Here is a 16,098-nt window from a genome sequence, read left to right as displayed (position 1 = left end):
TTTAATTAAAAATATTCTGTATAAGTTTTTATGAAAAGGTTTAATTTACACTTGTTTTTAAAGGATGGCCTACAGAAATCTTCTGTTTAGAGCTGGGCCTTTAGTAAAAGATTATTACTCTATGTAATAATATAGTTACATGTGTCAAGATATTGTAGCTGATTAGAACAGGTCGCTTACTAACATGAAGGGGCAGGAAGTGAATTCATCAACAGCATTTTACTTCTGTTAGTATTCACATAGCTGTTTCACTGATGACTAATTTTTATGCCCAGAGCCAATTAATTTTTATGCCCAGAGAAAAGTTATCCATGTCATTATAAAAAGGGGGTACTTTTTCCCCTTCACTGAACTTAATGCACTTTTGTAATCCCAAAAGTGTAATCATAATAAAATATGAATATGCAGCATATCAGTATGCACTATATAAAGGTATCAGCGTGTCATATAAATAAGCTAAAGGATACATCCTGTCTATATAGACTCATAGCAGCAAGTTTACTACAATATATGGAGATGAAAACTTTTTTTCCTATGAATAAAAGCATTTGAATAAATAGTTATTGTCTTGGCAATAATGGAATGGTAAAAAGCTTTCTGAAAGTAGAATATTCATTAAGCTAAACGTTTCCCAGGCTGTAGAAAATAAGTTTAGCAAAAAAGTTGCACATTTATGAGTCCTTTATAATGTATCACATGGATGCAGATTACACAAAAGACACACTTGAGAAATGTAAAACAACAAGGTGTATGAAGTGTTGTTCTAGCTGTGTGTCCCCAAGATACTAGTGAGAAAAGGTCAGTAAGGTCATATTTTATATCTTACACAGAGCTGTTTTTCAGGTTTGGAAAGGGTACATGCCAATCTACCAGCTGAGGATCTGGCCTTTCCTAACATCTAGATTTTCCTTAAATGTTTACTTTTTTAAAGGTTTTTTTAAAATCCTGTGCTTTTCTGCTCTTTTCTTTCCCCTTTCTCACTCTCATGCTATCTTCCTTCTCTCTCTATTATTTCTTTTCCCCCGTATACTATGTTTTCTCTTTCTTTTTTTGTCTTCCTCTTTTGAAACACTGTGCTATGGATCATTCTAATAATTGTCATTCTCTGAGTCCCTCTGTAGAACGTACCACTAATTCTTCTCATGACCATACTGATGACTATTGTATGACTCAGGTCTCTCTCATGCTGAATGAGTTTGAGGAAATCACATCTGCAGGATTCTCAGCTCTTTGTTGGCCTAAAGAGAGAAAGCCCAGTAGGCATTATACAGCCTCATTCTTCCACATGTTCTATCCTTTCCTGTGGCTTTCTTGGTCATATACTGGAGCAAATAATTTTGGGTTGTGCACGTTATTTTTTGTAAATGGCACTTACCCTGCTGGATATGTGCTGACATTATATCTTCCAGACTAGACACAGGTTAAACTGTATCTTGCTCCTAATGGTGGGTGTACCTCTTTCCACTCTTTTAAATGCATATGTTTCTTATTCTACTGTTCCACCTTCCACTTATTGTCATGCTTATGTCATAACCTCTTCTACTACAACATTTCATCTTTTTATAAGCAAGAAAATCTAGAAGCTAGGAACCTAGATTTGCCTCAGATACTTCTGATTTTAGGTAAGAAGAAAAGGGGACATGTTTTAACTGTCTGGGTAAGTGTGTTCCTTTACTGGATATAATCAGAACCACTCAATGGCACATCAGAGACCTTTCCTTTGAGTAGTTTCAAGATTCTTGGCTATCTTTTTACACAGATAGTCAAGATACCTATGACACAAATAGCTGTGTCATCTTGAATAAATGACTTCACAGCTTTGGGCCTCAATTTTCTCTCTTATATTATGGGTATAATAATATTTAACTACCTTACAGAGGTACTATAAGATCATAATTAATTACAATGCTGAATAAGAGGTATACACTATTCTGAACAATTTTGTGCTTCTGCTTCTTAACAATTTAATACATTTTTGAATGATTTGCTAAGTGAGTAGTCAGTTAAAAGAAAAATAGTTTCTGCATAAAATAGTTTTATGCAGCTCTCACTGCTCTTCCTTGCATTTTACACCAGTGAAACTGAGGGAGTCATGTGGTGTAAAACCAGCGTAGCCCTGTAACAAATAAGGCCCTGTATTTTTCTACTTATTGGTATAAAATAGAAGAAACATCTGTTGATTGTGAATGTAGTTGATATTGTATTTTCACAAAATTGGATGCAATTAGCTTCTTCAGGATAATAATTAGTTCCTGTTCAAAAATGAGAAACTGCAGTCTTTGCAAAATGCCCATGCTTATGATACAGTTGATATAAAATGTTGAAATACATTATTTAAATAAAGTTTCAGCATGTCAATGTACCACTTCCATACAAACTCTGGAAGACTACTGGCTCCAAGGATGCATGGGCATAAATCACTTTATTAGCAAGGAATTGGAAACCTATAGTGTTCAAGGCAAGAGTCTTGTAAGTGGTGAAACAGCACCCTAGAAGTGCAAGATCCCAGATTACTTTGGTTGACTATTATTGGCCATCTTGTATGTTGTTTCCTTGCCCCCACCATATACACTCACTACTCTTTTAGAGAAGTCCCCTTCCACTTTTTCAGGCACTAAGGTTATAAATGCTTTTATTGCAAATTTGTGCTCTCTTGTCCTATCTTCTAAACATATTTATTTCCATTTCTTTTGGTCTCATTCCTGTTCAGAAAACGGAGGTGCTCAAAGTTCTGGAAGAGAAAAGGAAACACGTATGAATATCATACAGGGATAATGTGAGGGATATCAATTTCTTTTCAGTCTGAGAATTCAGGAGGGGGACTCCATATCTGGCTGAAAGAAAAGATAAGGAGAGTGAATGAGAGGACAAGTGAAGAATGTGGGGTTAAGATTGGAAAGAGGACAGAGTAGGGAATGAAGAATAACAGGAAAGCAGGTGATCAAGGAGTCATGGAGGAAGGAATCAGAGCCCTGAAGATAAGAAATAACATGGAAAAAAGGAGACCAATAGATGGAGGAAAGATTAAAGGAAATAGTGTGAGTAGGATGGACAAAATTCAGATAGTAGAACAGAACATACTTTGTATTGCCCAATATTGATTACTAAATTACTATTAATAATATCAAGTGTTTGATTTCACTTGTCTGATGAGATTATATACATAACACATTGTTACCAGGCTGCCTTTCCATTTGGTATAATCAATATAATTAACACATGGTGCCATATTAATCTCTGGTTCAATTTCACTGATTTGAATGGAGTTCTGTAGGGGAAGAATTTGACTCTTGGTTCCTCACTGCCTGGGTCTTCTATTCATCAACTTTAGTTCTAGAAGAGACCATTAGATTATCTAGTCTGACCTCCTGTATACAAAGGCCATTGAACATTCATCCAGTTACCACAGTATTGAGCCTAATAACTTTTTTGGTTAAAGCATATCATGTGGAAAGGCATGCAGGCTTGATCTGAAGACATTAATAGATTGACAATCCAGCATTTTCTATGGCAGTACTATTCTCATCCTGCTTATGAACAATTTTGTGACCCAAGTTTCAGGCTGCAACTAGGTTCCAAAATGTTGTTTGTGCTAGATAGATGGGATCACCTAACTCTGTAGAACCAATTATTCAGTAGTCTGACCTCCCAGAACAATCCACTCTGCATTGTACCATGTGAAAAATATTCATGATCCTTTGGCCTCATCAGTTAATTATATAAAATGTTTCATAATTGAAAAAGTTTACAAACTGATTTCTTCCAACATGGAATTCTATGTATTATACGTTAAAATATTCGTAGTTGGGCGTTGCCCAAGGAAACATAAGTGTTAGTTTTTGTTTTTCTCTCTGACAATAATCAACATACTATTTTCTTTAGAAATCGTCTGCAATTGCTGTTCGTCCTGGATCAACATTAATACCAATTAACAACACTAATCACCTCCAACAACGCATTGAGGATTATGGATATGAGTGCCTGGAAGGCAAAGACTGCACCAGCTTTTTTTGTTGTTTTGAAGACTGCCGCACAGGTTCTTGGAGAGAAGGAAGAATACACATACGTGTTGCCAAAATTGATTCCTATTCTCGGATCTTCTTTCCAACAGCCTTTGCTTTGTTTAATCTTGTTTATTGGATTGGCTATCTTTACCTGTAAATTTCTGAGATTTGACAAACTCAGAAAAGGCATAATTCAACATTGATACTGTTTAATGTACCTTAGTGAACAATATAAAATTAGAGCTAGTCAAAATTTCTGAAATTTTGGATGAAATTTGAAAATGTGGGAAAAAAATTAAAGGAAATAAAATGACACTTTCAAACTTTTCCCTCTCTAATTATATTATATTTTAAGTTTTGAAACTAGAGGTAAAAATTTTTTAAAAATAAATCCTGTCTTTTGTCCACCTCTAACAAAATGCAGAGAAACCAGTGGTTAAATGGCTGAATCTGGAACCTCTTTATAACTTCTAAATTTTGTTTTTTTTAAATGGAACCTCAGCTAAACATTATAGCATTTCTTACACCAAAGTTAACAAAGCCTTAATAAAACAGGTGTAGCAGCACCGTTATTGGACCAGTCTCATATCTACCTTTTCTACCACAGAGTGACTTTTAAAAATAAAACTAAACTTTTATAAATGGATGTTTTAAAGAGGTTGGCATGGAATATTTGTCTGGTCCATTTAACCATTTGTCCTCCGCATAATACTGGTGACAAGTATGTATACATCTGAATGCAGTTCATTTTCGCTTAATGAAAGCAGTACAAAACTGACGTGTTATATGAAGGGAATAATAATTCTGAACTGGTGTGATTCTGACCATCACATAAGTACTGTGCTTAAAACTTTAGTTAGATTTATGCTTACATTTTTCCCTTTATTATTTAGTTCTTGGTAGTTTTCTGAGGTTCTGAAGAATTGGCCAGATCTGCAGAGATCCTTAACTAGTGTAAATTGGTGCAGCTCTGCTGTTTTAAAGAGAATCTTCTACTTTATACCACAACAGGATCTGATCTTTGAGCATAGTGCTTCTCCTTCCTCTCTCCTGCTCTCTACTCATAACCAGTCTCATACATTTAAATGGGACTATCTAGGGTTGTGATAACCATTGTACTCAGCAAAGTTTTCAGGACTGGGGACCAGCTATTGTTCTCTCCAGCTTTACCATTACTGAAGTCATTCTTTCAGGGACATTGCTTTCAAATTCTGGCCCTCAGAAAACTTCTTCCTTCACTTCCTAAGAAATCCATATTGTTCACAGGTTAATCCAAAATGGTACCGCTTCTATTGATTCACTTGGTCTCTGTCTCTGTCTGAGCCCAATATTAAATAGCAGCAGTCCTTGTACACCTGTAATATGAATTGATTCATAATGGCCATTGTAATCTTTAGAAATGTCTGTCAGAAAACTAATCTATGTATTTCAGATTATTCTCCATGGTGTGACACATGCCTAAAAATCACAGGACCCCATCATGCAACCCCTCCTCACTCAGATGTTACATTGATATTAGTAGATGTTATGCAAGTGGTGGACTTTTCAGACTCAGCTCATGCTTGTTGAATTTTGCTAGCAAAATCAATTAGCACTTTTGTATCACAAATCATTTTGTCTTCACTGCAGAAAAGTATACTCTTTCCTACTTTCTGTCCTCTCATAGACAATGAAACTTGTCTCAAGAGAAACTACAAAAGTGAACTGCAAAATCGAGTAATTTCTTAACTAAAAGTCAAACAAAAGAGTCAATGAAGACAATTTAAGGGGGATTTATTGGAGCAGAGTTGACTGCTGGAAAAGGGTCATGGTGCAGATTGCACTGTACTGGAGGCTATCTCCACAAACTATTAAGAAAATAACTAATAATCTTGAAGTAGACAAAAATGTATCATTTTAAAGGAGGAAGACCCTAGAGTTCTATTGAATATCATCCCTTCTCTGGATTTGTCTCAGAAATATAACTTTTCCTTACAGTAGCTGTTTCTAGGAACAATATCATTGGATGTGCATTTGTATCATGTGATGTGGACAAATTGGAGAAGATCCAGAGAAGAGCAACAGAAATTATTAAAGGTCTAGAAAACATGACCTGTGAGGGAAGACTGAAAGAATTCTGCTTGTTTAGTCCAGAAAAGAGAAGATTGAGGGGGGACATAGTAACAGCTTTCAAGTATCTAAAAGGTTGTTACCAGGAGGAAGGAGAAAAATTATTCTCCTCAACCATTGATGATAGGACAAGAAGCAATGGGCTTAAATTTTAGCAAGAGAGGTTTAGATTAGACATTAGGAAAAACTTTCTGTCAGGGTGGTTAAGCACTGGAATCAGTTGCACAGGGAAGCTGTGATTTTCCATCATTGGATATTTTTAAGAGCAGGTTAGATAAACATCTGTAGGTGATGGTCTAGATCAGTCGTGGCCAACCCGAGGCTCATCAGCCGCATGTGACTCTTCCCTCCCCCAGGTGCGGCTTGCGAAGCCCCCTGCCCTTCCTCCCCCCGTGGCTTGTAAGCCACCCCTGTGTCTCCAAACATGGCCCTCTCCTCCTGGCTCCTTGTGCTGACTTGGAGAGACATCCAGCATGGCCATAAAAGATGGCCTCGGGCTTCAAAAAACCTCAAAATATGTTTAAATGTGTTTTCTTAAAGGGGCAGAGCTTTTTTTTTTTCTTGCTAGACAACTTTGCCCCAGCTCTTCATGCTGGATCCACTATTATCTTGGCTCTTTGGCCACCCCTGGTCTAGATGGTGTTTGGTCCTTCTATGAGAGCATACTTGATGACATTTAGAGGTCCCTTCCAGTTTTATGATTCTGTGATTACATGCTAAATTCACAGGCCCAGAACCTCACAAGTATTTAGGTGCCTAACTCCCATTGAAATCAATGGATTTTAGAAGCCTAATCATCTTTTGAAGATATGGGACCTACTCCATATAACAGGATAACTGCATTTGACCCCAGCATTCAATGAATAATGAAAGGCAGTGATTCAGGGCAAGGTCGGAGGGAGAATGCATTGATGGATACAGTTTAATGCAAATTTAATTTCAAATTTTTCCTGATAGTATAGAAATGATCAGGAGAATTTGAAAGACTGTCACTGACATTATCAGACTGCTTTTCCTGGGTGACCTTTTCAAAACTCAGTGTTCCCTACTTGTTAGAATGGGGGAAAGGTGATGCATCATCTAAAAATGTGTCCTAATCTACTATCATTTTATTATTGTTTAGCAATCCACTTTCTAGGACATGTTCAGATAAACTGAAATGGAGTCAGTTCCAACTACCACTGCATTTGTGATGTTTTGACTGTGCACTGTACAGGACACTCATAGCCTTCGAATGCAGTGAGGGTGGTTTTAATAGCACTAGGTTAAAGAAACGAAGGGTCCTGCACTTACTATAAAACTAAAGGCTCCATCAACTCTCCTTTAAAGAAAAGGAGTTTAAGGAGTTCAATATTTGCAGGAAGAAATCAGTGCTTCACTGCTGCAAAGATGGCAGTCTCTTGGCACATCAAGTCCATCGTTTCTATTTCATTTAGTTGTCAGTTGCCAATCAGCCTCTTAGGAATGAATTAGCAAAGAGAGAACATCCTGAATTGGCAGCAGATGGACAAAAAAGTCTGTCAGTGCTAATTTGTATGAAACAATGTAAGGAAGTTTTAAAGCTATTGAATGTTATGGCTCTTTGGCTTATTAACACACTTGCTTTGTTTTCTTGACCAACTTTTATGTGTACCTCATTGGTTTCTGGTGAAATCATTTCAGCTTTTCATAGTGCTTTGAGTGCAACCAGAAATGGGAATGCAGTGAGCTATAACTGGGCATGCAATAAATGTGTTGATATAGCCCCATACACTTCCTTTCTAACCTGCATGTAAATGCTTTCCATAGTTACCAAGACATCTAACTGAAGTTTATGAAAAATGGCAGGAAGTAGAGATTAGATGTAATCATCTTTCAAACACCCCTAGCTATCAAAGGGAGAGTGGCTTATTTGCTGAGGCATGCCACTGTGAGATTTACAGGTCTAGAGTACTGCACTCTGGCCCTGCTTCAGGATAGCACTTAAGGGCATGCTTAAGTCCACCCCTTTTCAGAATAACACTTGGCCTGTATTCAGGAAAGCACTTATGCCTGTGCTTAAGTGATCTCATGAATAGTAATGTTTTCCGAAAAGAAGGCCTTAACACATTTTAAGTGCTGCCTATTGAAATCAATGTGATTTAATGACTGAGCCCTAACAATCATGATCCAAAATTTATTTAAGTCAGTGGCAGGTTTTCTCATTGACTGCAATGGGCTTTAGAGCAGCTGCCATATAAATGAAGAGGAGTGAAAAATGGAAATAGAGAAAACTGCAGGAAACTGTGCTTCATAGACTTGGAAAATTTCTGAAATATGTCTTGTGTAAGACCCTAAGTGATACTTTTGTAGTCAAGTGATCATCTCTTTGTTGTATAGTTAATGCCATTAAATGTGTTATTTTGTAGCAAAATTTTGTGTATTTGATTGTATTTTGGTCATCACTCCCAGTATTTGAATGTTTTATTTTGTGTAATGACAAGATTAAGCCAAAAAAATGAATTCTGATTACTGTGCTTCACACGATTTCTTTCAATATGCTGTATGGGCCAGGTCCTTGTCTTATGACATGGAAGAGTCACAATATTTTAAAGGAGAAACACTTCAGACAATGTTGTTTTGCCTCGGTAATTACCTGTTGCTTAGTCGTTATGTTAATGTATGGTTTGTTTTAAGATCATATTTGAAGGATGCATTGTAATTTGTTCATAGTAATGTGAAGTCTTGGCCTGTCTTTAGTATCAAAAGCTCACAGAAAAATATTAGATTTATTTTTTTAAATATTTGTAAAAAACAAGATATTTTGTTTGTGTTCATCATCATCACTGTCCATATTTTCAGATTTACTCCAAATAAGCTTAATTTATATTTTAAAAATATCCTTATTAGTATTTAAAGTTAAATTGCACAATGTTGTAATTCTTCTCTACATAGTCATATTTTCAAAATGATCTTTTATCTGTTTTATTGTATTAATCTAAAATGCAGCTTCTGATTATGCAGACAGCAACTGGAAAGCAAAATCATTGTTCATGAGCTAAATTAAACAAGTTGTTAAAATACAAGAATAGAATTTGACAGAATTGCTTTGCTTTCATTTCTGTAAAAGCTTAAACCTCTTGATAAATATGGCAAGTAAGCAATTTGCCGATGTGTAGAAGTCCCACACCAGCCGGTCTGCACAAATAAAGCATGTACATGGCAGAGTGTATGCTAAATAAACTCTCCTGCCTTTGAGTAAGGTTGAGATTTTCAAAAGTATTCAGTGTTGGACTAATTTAGTTCTTAGTGAGGTCAATGGGGGTTTTACCACTGACTTCAATGGGAAAGAATTCGGTCACTTTTGACAAACTTCACCCTAATATCCTAGCCATTGTATTACCTTGCCTTCTTTTAGCTAGGGTATCTTTCAGAGATGCTCATAGTGATGCTGTTGTTCTCCTTATAGCTTAATTTATTTTGTTTTTAAAATAGCAGAAGAAAAAAATTGTAACCAATCAGATTTAATTATTTCTTATTTTAAACAAGATCTGGGGTCTTTTCTAGAGATGAATGATTGGCTGAAAGGAGATAATAGTATTAATCTCATTGGTCATGAATTCTTGTGAAATATGCTATTTTAGGGATACTACTGCCATTATAATCTTAAAAGAAGGTGGAAAATATTTTTGTCTTAGCTGATTAAGTTTCAGTTGGAATTTAGAGAGCCTTTCTTGAGAATTAATGCCCTGTATCGCAAGGTTGCTTAAATCACATTTTCTTGTGCCATAAAAATGTTCACTGTATGTGCAGAAAAAAAATCAAAGTAAATAGTTAAATTTTTTTTAAAAAATGTATAATTTAGCACACTGCAAATTGCTCATGAAATTTACCAATGACTCACTAAAGAAAATAGGTTGATTGTATACTACAGGTACAGAAAGAGAATTAGGTGTAAATTGTAGGAAAAGTGTAACTAAAAATAAAATGAATAAATCGATATAATCCTTGTTTCCACAGAGAGGTTTTATTAACTTGTTCCATAGCAAAATCTAGGTGAACTGTAGCAGCAGTCTCGTGATTTTTAAGGAAAAATGACTAACAGCTAAGCTTTCTGAGAGCCCACTGCAGAGACAGATTAGGGGTCCATCTCCAAAAGTCTGATACTTGAAAGATGTTACTATGTTCCCTCTGTCTTCTCCTTTCCAGATTAAACAAATCCAGTTCTTTCAGTTTTCCCTCATAAGTCATGTGGCTTACTTTTAATTATTTTTGTTCCTCTTCTCTCTACCTTCTCCAATTTGTCCACTCTTTCCTGAAACATGGCATCAAGAATTAAACACAATGCCTCAGTTGAGGTCTAATCAGTGCAGTGGAAGAAATGCTTCTTGTCTTTCTTACAATATTCCTGTTAATACAGCCCAGAATTACTGTTTTTTTTAACAGTGTTGTACTATGGACACACATTTATTTTTATCTGTTCATTATGACCCTGAGATCCCCTTTCCACAGTATTCTTTCCTAGACAGTCATTTCCCATTTTGTGTGTGTGCAACTGATTGTTTCTTCCTAAGTTGAGTACTTTGTATTTGGCCTTATTGAATTTAATCTTATTTACCTTAGATCACTTCTCTAGTTTCTCGTGATCATTGTGAATTTTGATCCTATCCTCCAAAGTACTTGAAACCCCTTCGAGCTTTGTATCAACCACAAATTTAATAAGACTCTTATTGTACTTTTTGTCATTTTCTAAATCATTGATGAAGATAGTGAACACAACCAGACACAAAACTGATACCTACAGAGCCCCATTCATTATGTCCTAGCAGCATGACTGTGAACCTTTGATAACTATTCTCTAGGAATGGTTATCTAACCAGATATGCACCCACCTTATAGCAATTCCATCTACATTGTATTTCCCTCATTTATTAATGAGTATGTCAAATATTTTAGTAAAATCTAGGTAGATCCTTTCTACCACTTGCCATTTATCCACAAGACTTATCCTATTATAGAAAACTGTCAGGTTGGTTTGCCATGATTTGTTCTTAACAAATCCATGCTGACTGTTACTTATCACCTTATTATTTTCCATATGTTTGCAGATGGTTTCCTTAATTATTGCTAAGCTGACTCGTCTGTCATTCCCTGGGTTGTCCTTATTTCCCTTTCTATAGATACACACAATAGTTGCCCTTTTCTAGTCTTCTGGAATTTTCCCTGTCTTGAATGATTTTTCAAAGATAATAGCTAATGGATCAGATATATCCTCAATTAGGGTATGGCTAGACTTCAAGGATCTATCAGAAAAAAATATGCAAAATTCACTCTGCATTTTGCGCATCTTCTTCTGATACTTCTGTCGGAAGAGGCTTTTCTGAAATTTGGGCCAAATTTTGGAAACCCCCTCTCTTTTGAAAGCCCCTTCTTCCTCATGGAACAAGGGACACAGGGGCTTCAGAAAGAGCACATTTGCTCTTCTGAAAAAAAAAAAAAGCAGAAGAGCAAATGCATTTCCTGGACACAGCAGAGTTTTTTTCAGGATACTTCTGGTATCCAACCTACTCCCTCCCCCCCTTCCCCTCCAAAGGCTAGCCGTACCCTTTGTTCTTTGAGTGATCTAGGATGCATTTCATCTCGCCCTGGACATCTGTCTTCTCTAAGTAATTTTTGATTTGTTCTTTTGTTATTGTCTTTGTTCTTTGAACCTACCCTATTGTCACTGGCATTCGCTATATTATGTGTTCTTCTTGGTGAAAATCTAAACAAAGAAGTCATTGAGCACATCTGCCATTTTACATTTTCTGTTATTGTTTTTCCATCTTCATTGAGTAATGGTCCTACACTGCCCTTGGTCTTCCACTTGATTCTAATATATTTGTAGAATGTTTTCTTGTTACTCTTTATGTCTCTAGCTTATTTGAGCTCATTCTGTATTTGTGCCTTTCTAGTTTTGCCTCTACATACTTGTAGTTTTTGTTTGTATTAATCTTTTGTAATTTTATCTAGTTTACACTTTCCGTAGGACTCCTTTTTGATTTTTATATCATTCAAAATCTCCTGGATAAGCCAGGATGATCGCTTGCCATACTTTCCATCTTTTTCTGTGCAGTGGAATAGCTTGCTCTTGTGACCTTTGCAATATTCTCCAAAGAGACATTTTGTGTTGTGATAAGTTGTCTACACTACAAGGGTAGTAATAGGATTGTGAGCTGGAGAAGTTACTCACCTGTTTGCACCTGAAGAGTGGGCCAGACAAAAGTAAGGAGGAAGCCCAACTTGGGAGAGATGGAAGAGAAGAAGCCTAGAACAGATGAATGGACTGTTGGAGATGTGCCTGAAAAGGAAAACTCCAGTGGGACATTATCTCAGGAGGGATTGTGAGACCTTCCTTGTGGTGTCTACTTTTTTCCCTCCACTTTTTTCCCTTTGCTAGCTTCAGAGACTGATCTTGGTCAGTGGGGTTGAATTTTTGCAGTGGATTTGCTAAAATGTACAAAAGGTATTGGTTCTGGTATGGGAAATGGTAGATTGAGTGCCTGTGCAGAAATATAATGCTTCCTGCTGCTTCTATCCTTTCTCCTGCCTTGAAAAGACAGATGAGGGGATCCTAGTTGTGAGACCAAATCTCCTGTAGACAGTAGGCCATGATCTGTTTGAATGTAGAAAGGTAATAATGTGCGTCTATCTATCTATCTATCTGTCTGTCTATCTGTCTGTCTATCTGTCTGTCTATCTATCTATCTATCTATCTATCTATCTATCTATCTATCAATGATGGCAATAGAGGAATTGAGGCTATCTTAGTATGGCCCTGATTTTCAAAGGAAGGTATGTGGAGGAATTTGTACTGGCATTTTGAAAATGCAAATATATGATCTGTGTTCACTTATTGGGCATTCATGCACTGAAGGCAATCACAATTATCTGCATATGTGTAACTTTAAAAATCTGGCCTTATTGCCTCATGTTATTCTTTAGGGTTCTTTTTTTCAGCAGTGCCCACTGTGTGCAAACATAAAGAGCTAGATTAGGATATCTTTATTTGTGTTGAATCCATATATAGTCTCTTTATAATCTACAATACTATTTAATGGGAGGAACAGCTTCAGAATCCTGGCTGAATGGAAATCAGGATTTCTATACTGAGTAATTTACAGGGTTTACAATTCTTAGCTCTTATTTTTTTCATAAATCTGACCTTTGAAATCTTTGTTTTCCCTCTCACTGACTTTATGCTAATCGATTAAAGTTGATTTTAGACTTAAAATGCAAAAGAAATCTTATCCATAGCAACCCTGGGAAGACAATACACAGCACTATAATTTTATTGAAAAGAAATGGGATTGCATTAGGCTAGCTGCTTGTGTATGTACACACTTGTGTGGTCCCAGACAAAAGTTATAATGTAAGTAATATTTAATTGAGCAACTCGCCAGGCCCCTAGCTAAGCCTGGGAAAGCTGATCTGCGCTTCTGGAAAGGGTGGGGCTTCGGTCAGAACGGGAGGGGCCGGAGCAAGGGGAGCCATCCCTCAGTGCACCCAGCCTGTGCTGTACTCTCTTCCCCCTCCCCCAGGAACTCTCAGAGCTGCCTGGTGTACACCGCAAAGCACTGGGCAGCCAAGAAACCTGGGCCCTTTTGAATCACTGGGTTATAGGGCAACTGCCCTTGTTGCCCCTCCCTCCAATTGGTGGGCCTGTTCATTTCACTTTGATTTTCAAATTGACATGTCCTCTCTTTTCATGCTGTATGTATTCCCTCCCGAAAGCATGGCACAAGCCACCTTTCTGGTGCTTTGGTGTCTTGGATTATTTTTCAGAGCCTGTTTCAACCCAGCACAGCCCTTGGAGAAAATAACGAATATATACTGTGATTCTATTCACAAGGAATATAACCTAAGACAGGAATAACAAAAGACAATACAAGCCCTAATCAATGAAATGCCATACTCAGAACAATATAACAGAGAGAACTATACTGGAGACAGGGAACAAAAGGTCTGCATTAATTAAAGCAACAGCAATATAACTCCTCCACCTCCCCCTGCATTTGCAATTGTACACAGATCCCAGCTTCCTCCCTTAGCACTGTACAAGGTAGATGGGACACTGAGGATAATTCCTATGATGAGTGCTACAGTGCTGTGAACATTTGCCAGCTTACACCAAAAGAAAGGGTTCCCTTTTATGGTGTCTTGTGCTCTGGGTAGGATGAAGTGTTTAGCTAGAACCCTGTGGAGGTCTCAACTGGCATTGGAAATGTAAGCCTGTATTCATCCCCAAATTCCTTCCAACAGACTGACTACTGCTTCAGTTTTGTTGTTCTCACTACGACTATACAGATACATACATTTCTGTTGAATTGTTTGGCACAATTCCAACAAGCCAGTATTATAACACAGAAGCTTCAGAGTAGCCCAGCAAGCTTTTAATATGATTAGGTCATGATTTGTTTAATGTCTTTTCTAAGATCATGGTCTCTCAATGCCAAATTAAAGCACTTGTATTAAATAGAATGTTATGCGATTCTCTATTTTGATAAAGTATCTTTGCCAAGTTAGAATCCTGTCCAAGCTTCACTGTAATTTAATATTTGACAACATTATTAAAGGTAGTGACCATGCTGTTAGAATTCAGAGCCAGTAAACAAACAAAATTATGTCCATCCCAGGCATATTTGAACCACAGTGAGTATAGTATAAAGGAAAATTAGAAAATTAGAAAGCGGCGAGGAGTCCTGTGGCACCTTATAGACTAACTGAAGTGTTGGAGCATAAGCTTTCGTGGGCAAAGACCCACTTTGTCAGATGCAAAGACAAAGTGGGCCTTTGCCCATGAAAGCTTATGCTCCAACACTTCAGTTAGTCTATAAAGTGCCACAGGACTCCTCGCTGCTTTTGCAGATTCAGACTAACGCGGCTACCCCACTGATACTAGAAAATGAGAGAGACATTTATTTTTCTTTAGGATGGATGGGAGGGTTTACAACCTTTACAAGCAGATGAATCTCTGACCTAACGTTTTGGTATGTTTTTGTGGCATATTTTCTTATGCTACTGAGCACTGGAATAATTTTTCGGAGGCAGTTGTACACTATTAGGTGGTATACGAAATAAGAAGAATCTAGGAAACACAACCAAATGTGTTAATGCAACATGAAGTTCTGCACTGTTAAAATATAGATAAGGTATAATGATGCACAGTTGTCAGGGGTCACTTTATTTTTTTAGGGGAGAGAACATTGCATTTAATTTATTATAAAAAGTGTAAAAGGTTGAAGGTTAGCATTTCAATGGCTGCACTTAAATTTTGAAATTCAGACTTCCAGTGAGGAGCTAGGGGCTAGCATTGGTGAATACCCACCCTTAGTGCAGTTATCTGTATTCATCCATATATCTTTTTGAAAGCTTGTGCTTGTTGCAGAGCAAATGTACATACTGGTTTACCCTGGAATGGCTCTCTGAAAGCCAGGTCCTTTAAGCTTTCTCATGGTGGACACTAAAAAATGGAGGCAAATCATTGTCAGATATGAAAAATGCAGTCCTTTTATAAATGGGAAGACCAATTTACTTCAGAATTCAGTAAAAGCTGCCAACAAAACTTAAAACCCAGAAACTCTCTCTAAATGTTTGTTGTTTTTCATGCCTGCCATATTCTTTTATTGCCTGAGAAATGGAGCAGAGAAGGAAGGAGGATTTTGCTTTACTGACACACTTTAGTCCACCAGTTACCTGACAGCAGCAGGCTGCTGTTACTTATGAATTTCAGGGAAAACAGTAGCCCCTAAACAGAGAATATGGCTTGGTATTAGATGGAACAATGTTATTGGCATCTCAGCAGATACTTTTTAAGCATGATCAGATAATTGTCAATGGGATTAATTTTATTTCCCCCAAAGACAGACAGACTCCAATTGTCAGTGGGGTTGATATACATGCCCTACATTAAATTTTAGATGGTGTTTGCTGTAGTGCTGTTTAAAAGATGTTGAGTTTTATTTGAAGAGTACAGAATGCTTTTGTC

The 16,098-nt window shown here is 36.9% G+C and overlaps 1 protein-coding gene across 2 annotated transcripts in view; it reads left to right on the top strand.

Annotated features, from left to right (window-relative positions):
- The window catches only part of GABRG1 (gamma-aminobutyric acid type A receptor subunit gamma1), an 81,825-nt gene extending 72,620 nt beyond the window's left edge, over positions 1–9,205 (top strand). For both annotated transcript variants that reach the window (XM_075930486.2, XM_006111939.5), the window contains exon 9: positions 3,883–9,205. In XM_075930486.2, the coding sequence (XP_075786601.2) occupies positions 3,883–4,161 (279 nt within the window). In that variant the 3' untranslated portion in view covers positions 4,162–9,205. The remainder of the gene's footprint in view (positions 1–3,882) is intronic.
- Positions 9,206–16,098: the final 6,893 nt, after the last annotated feature.

Source organism: Pelodiscus sinensis, chromosome 4 (genome assembly GCF_052426305.1).
Source record: "Pelodiscus sinensis isolate ZL-2025 chromosome 4, ASM5242630v1, whole genome shotgun sequence".
Taxonomy (NCBI): Eukaryota; Metazoa; Chordata; order Testudines; family Trionychidae; genus Pelodiscus; species Pelodiscus sinensis.
The sequence above is the reverse complement of the archived record's forward strand: the minus strand, read 5'-3'. Positions and strand labels throughout refer to the sequence as shown.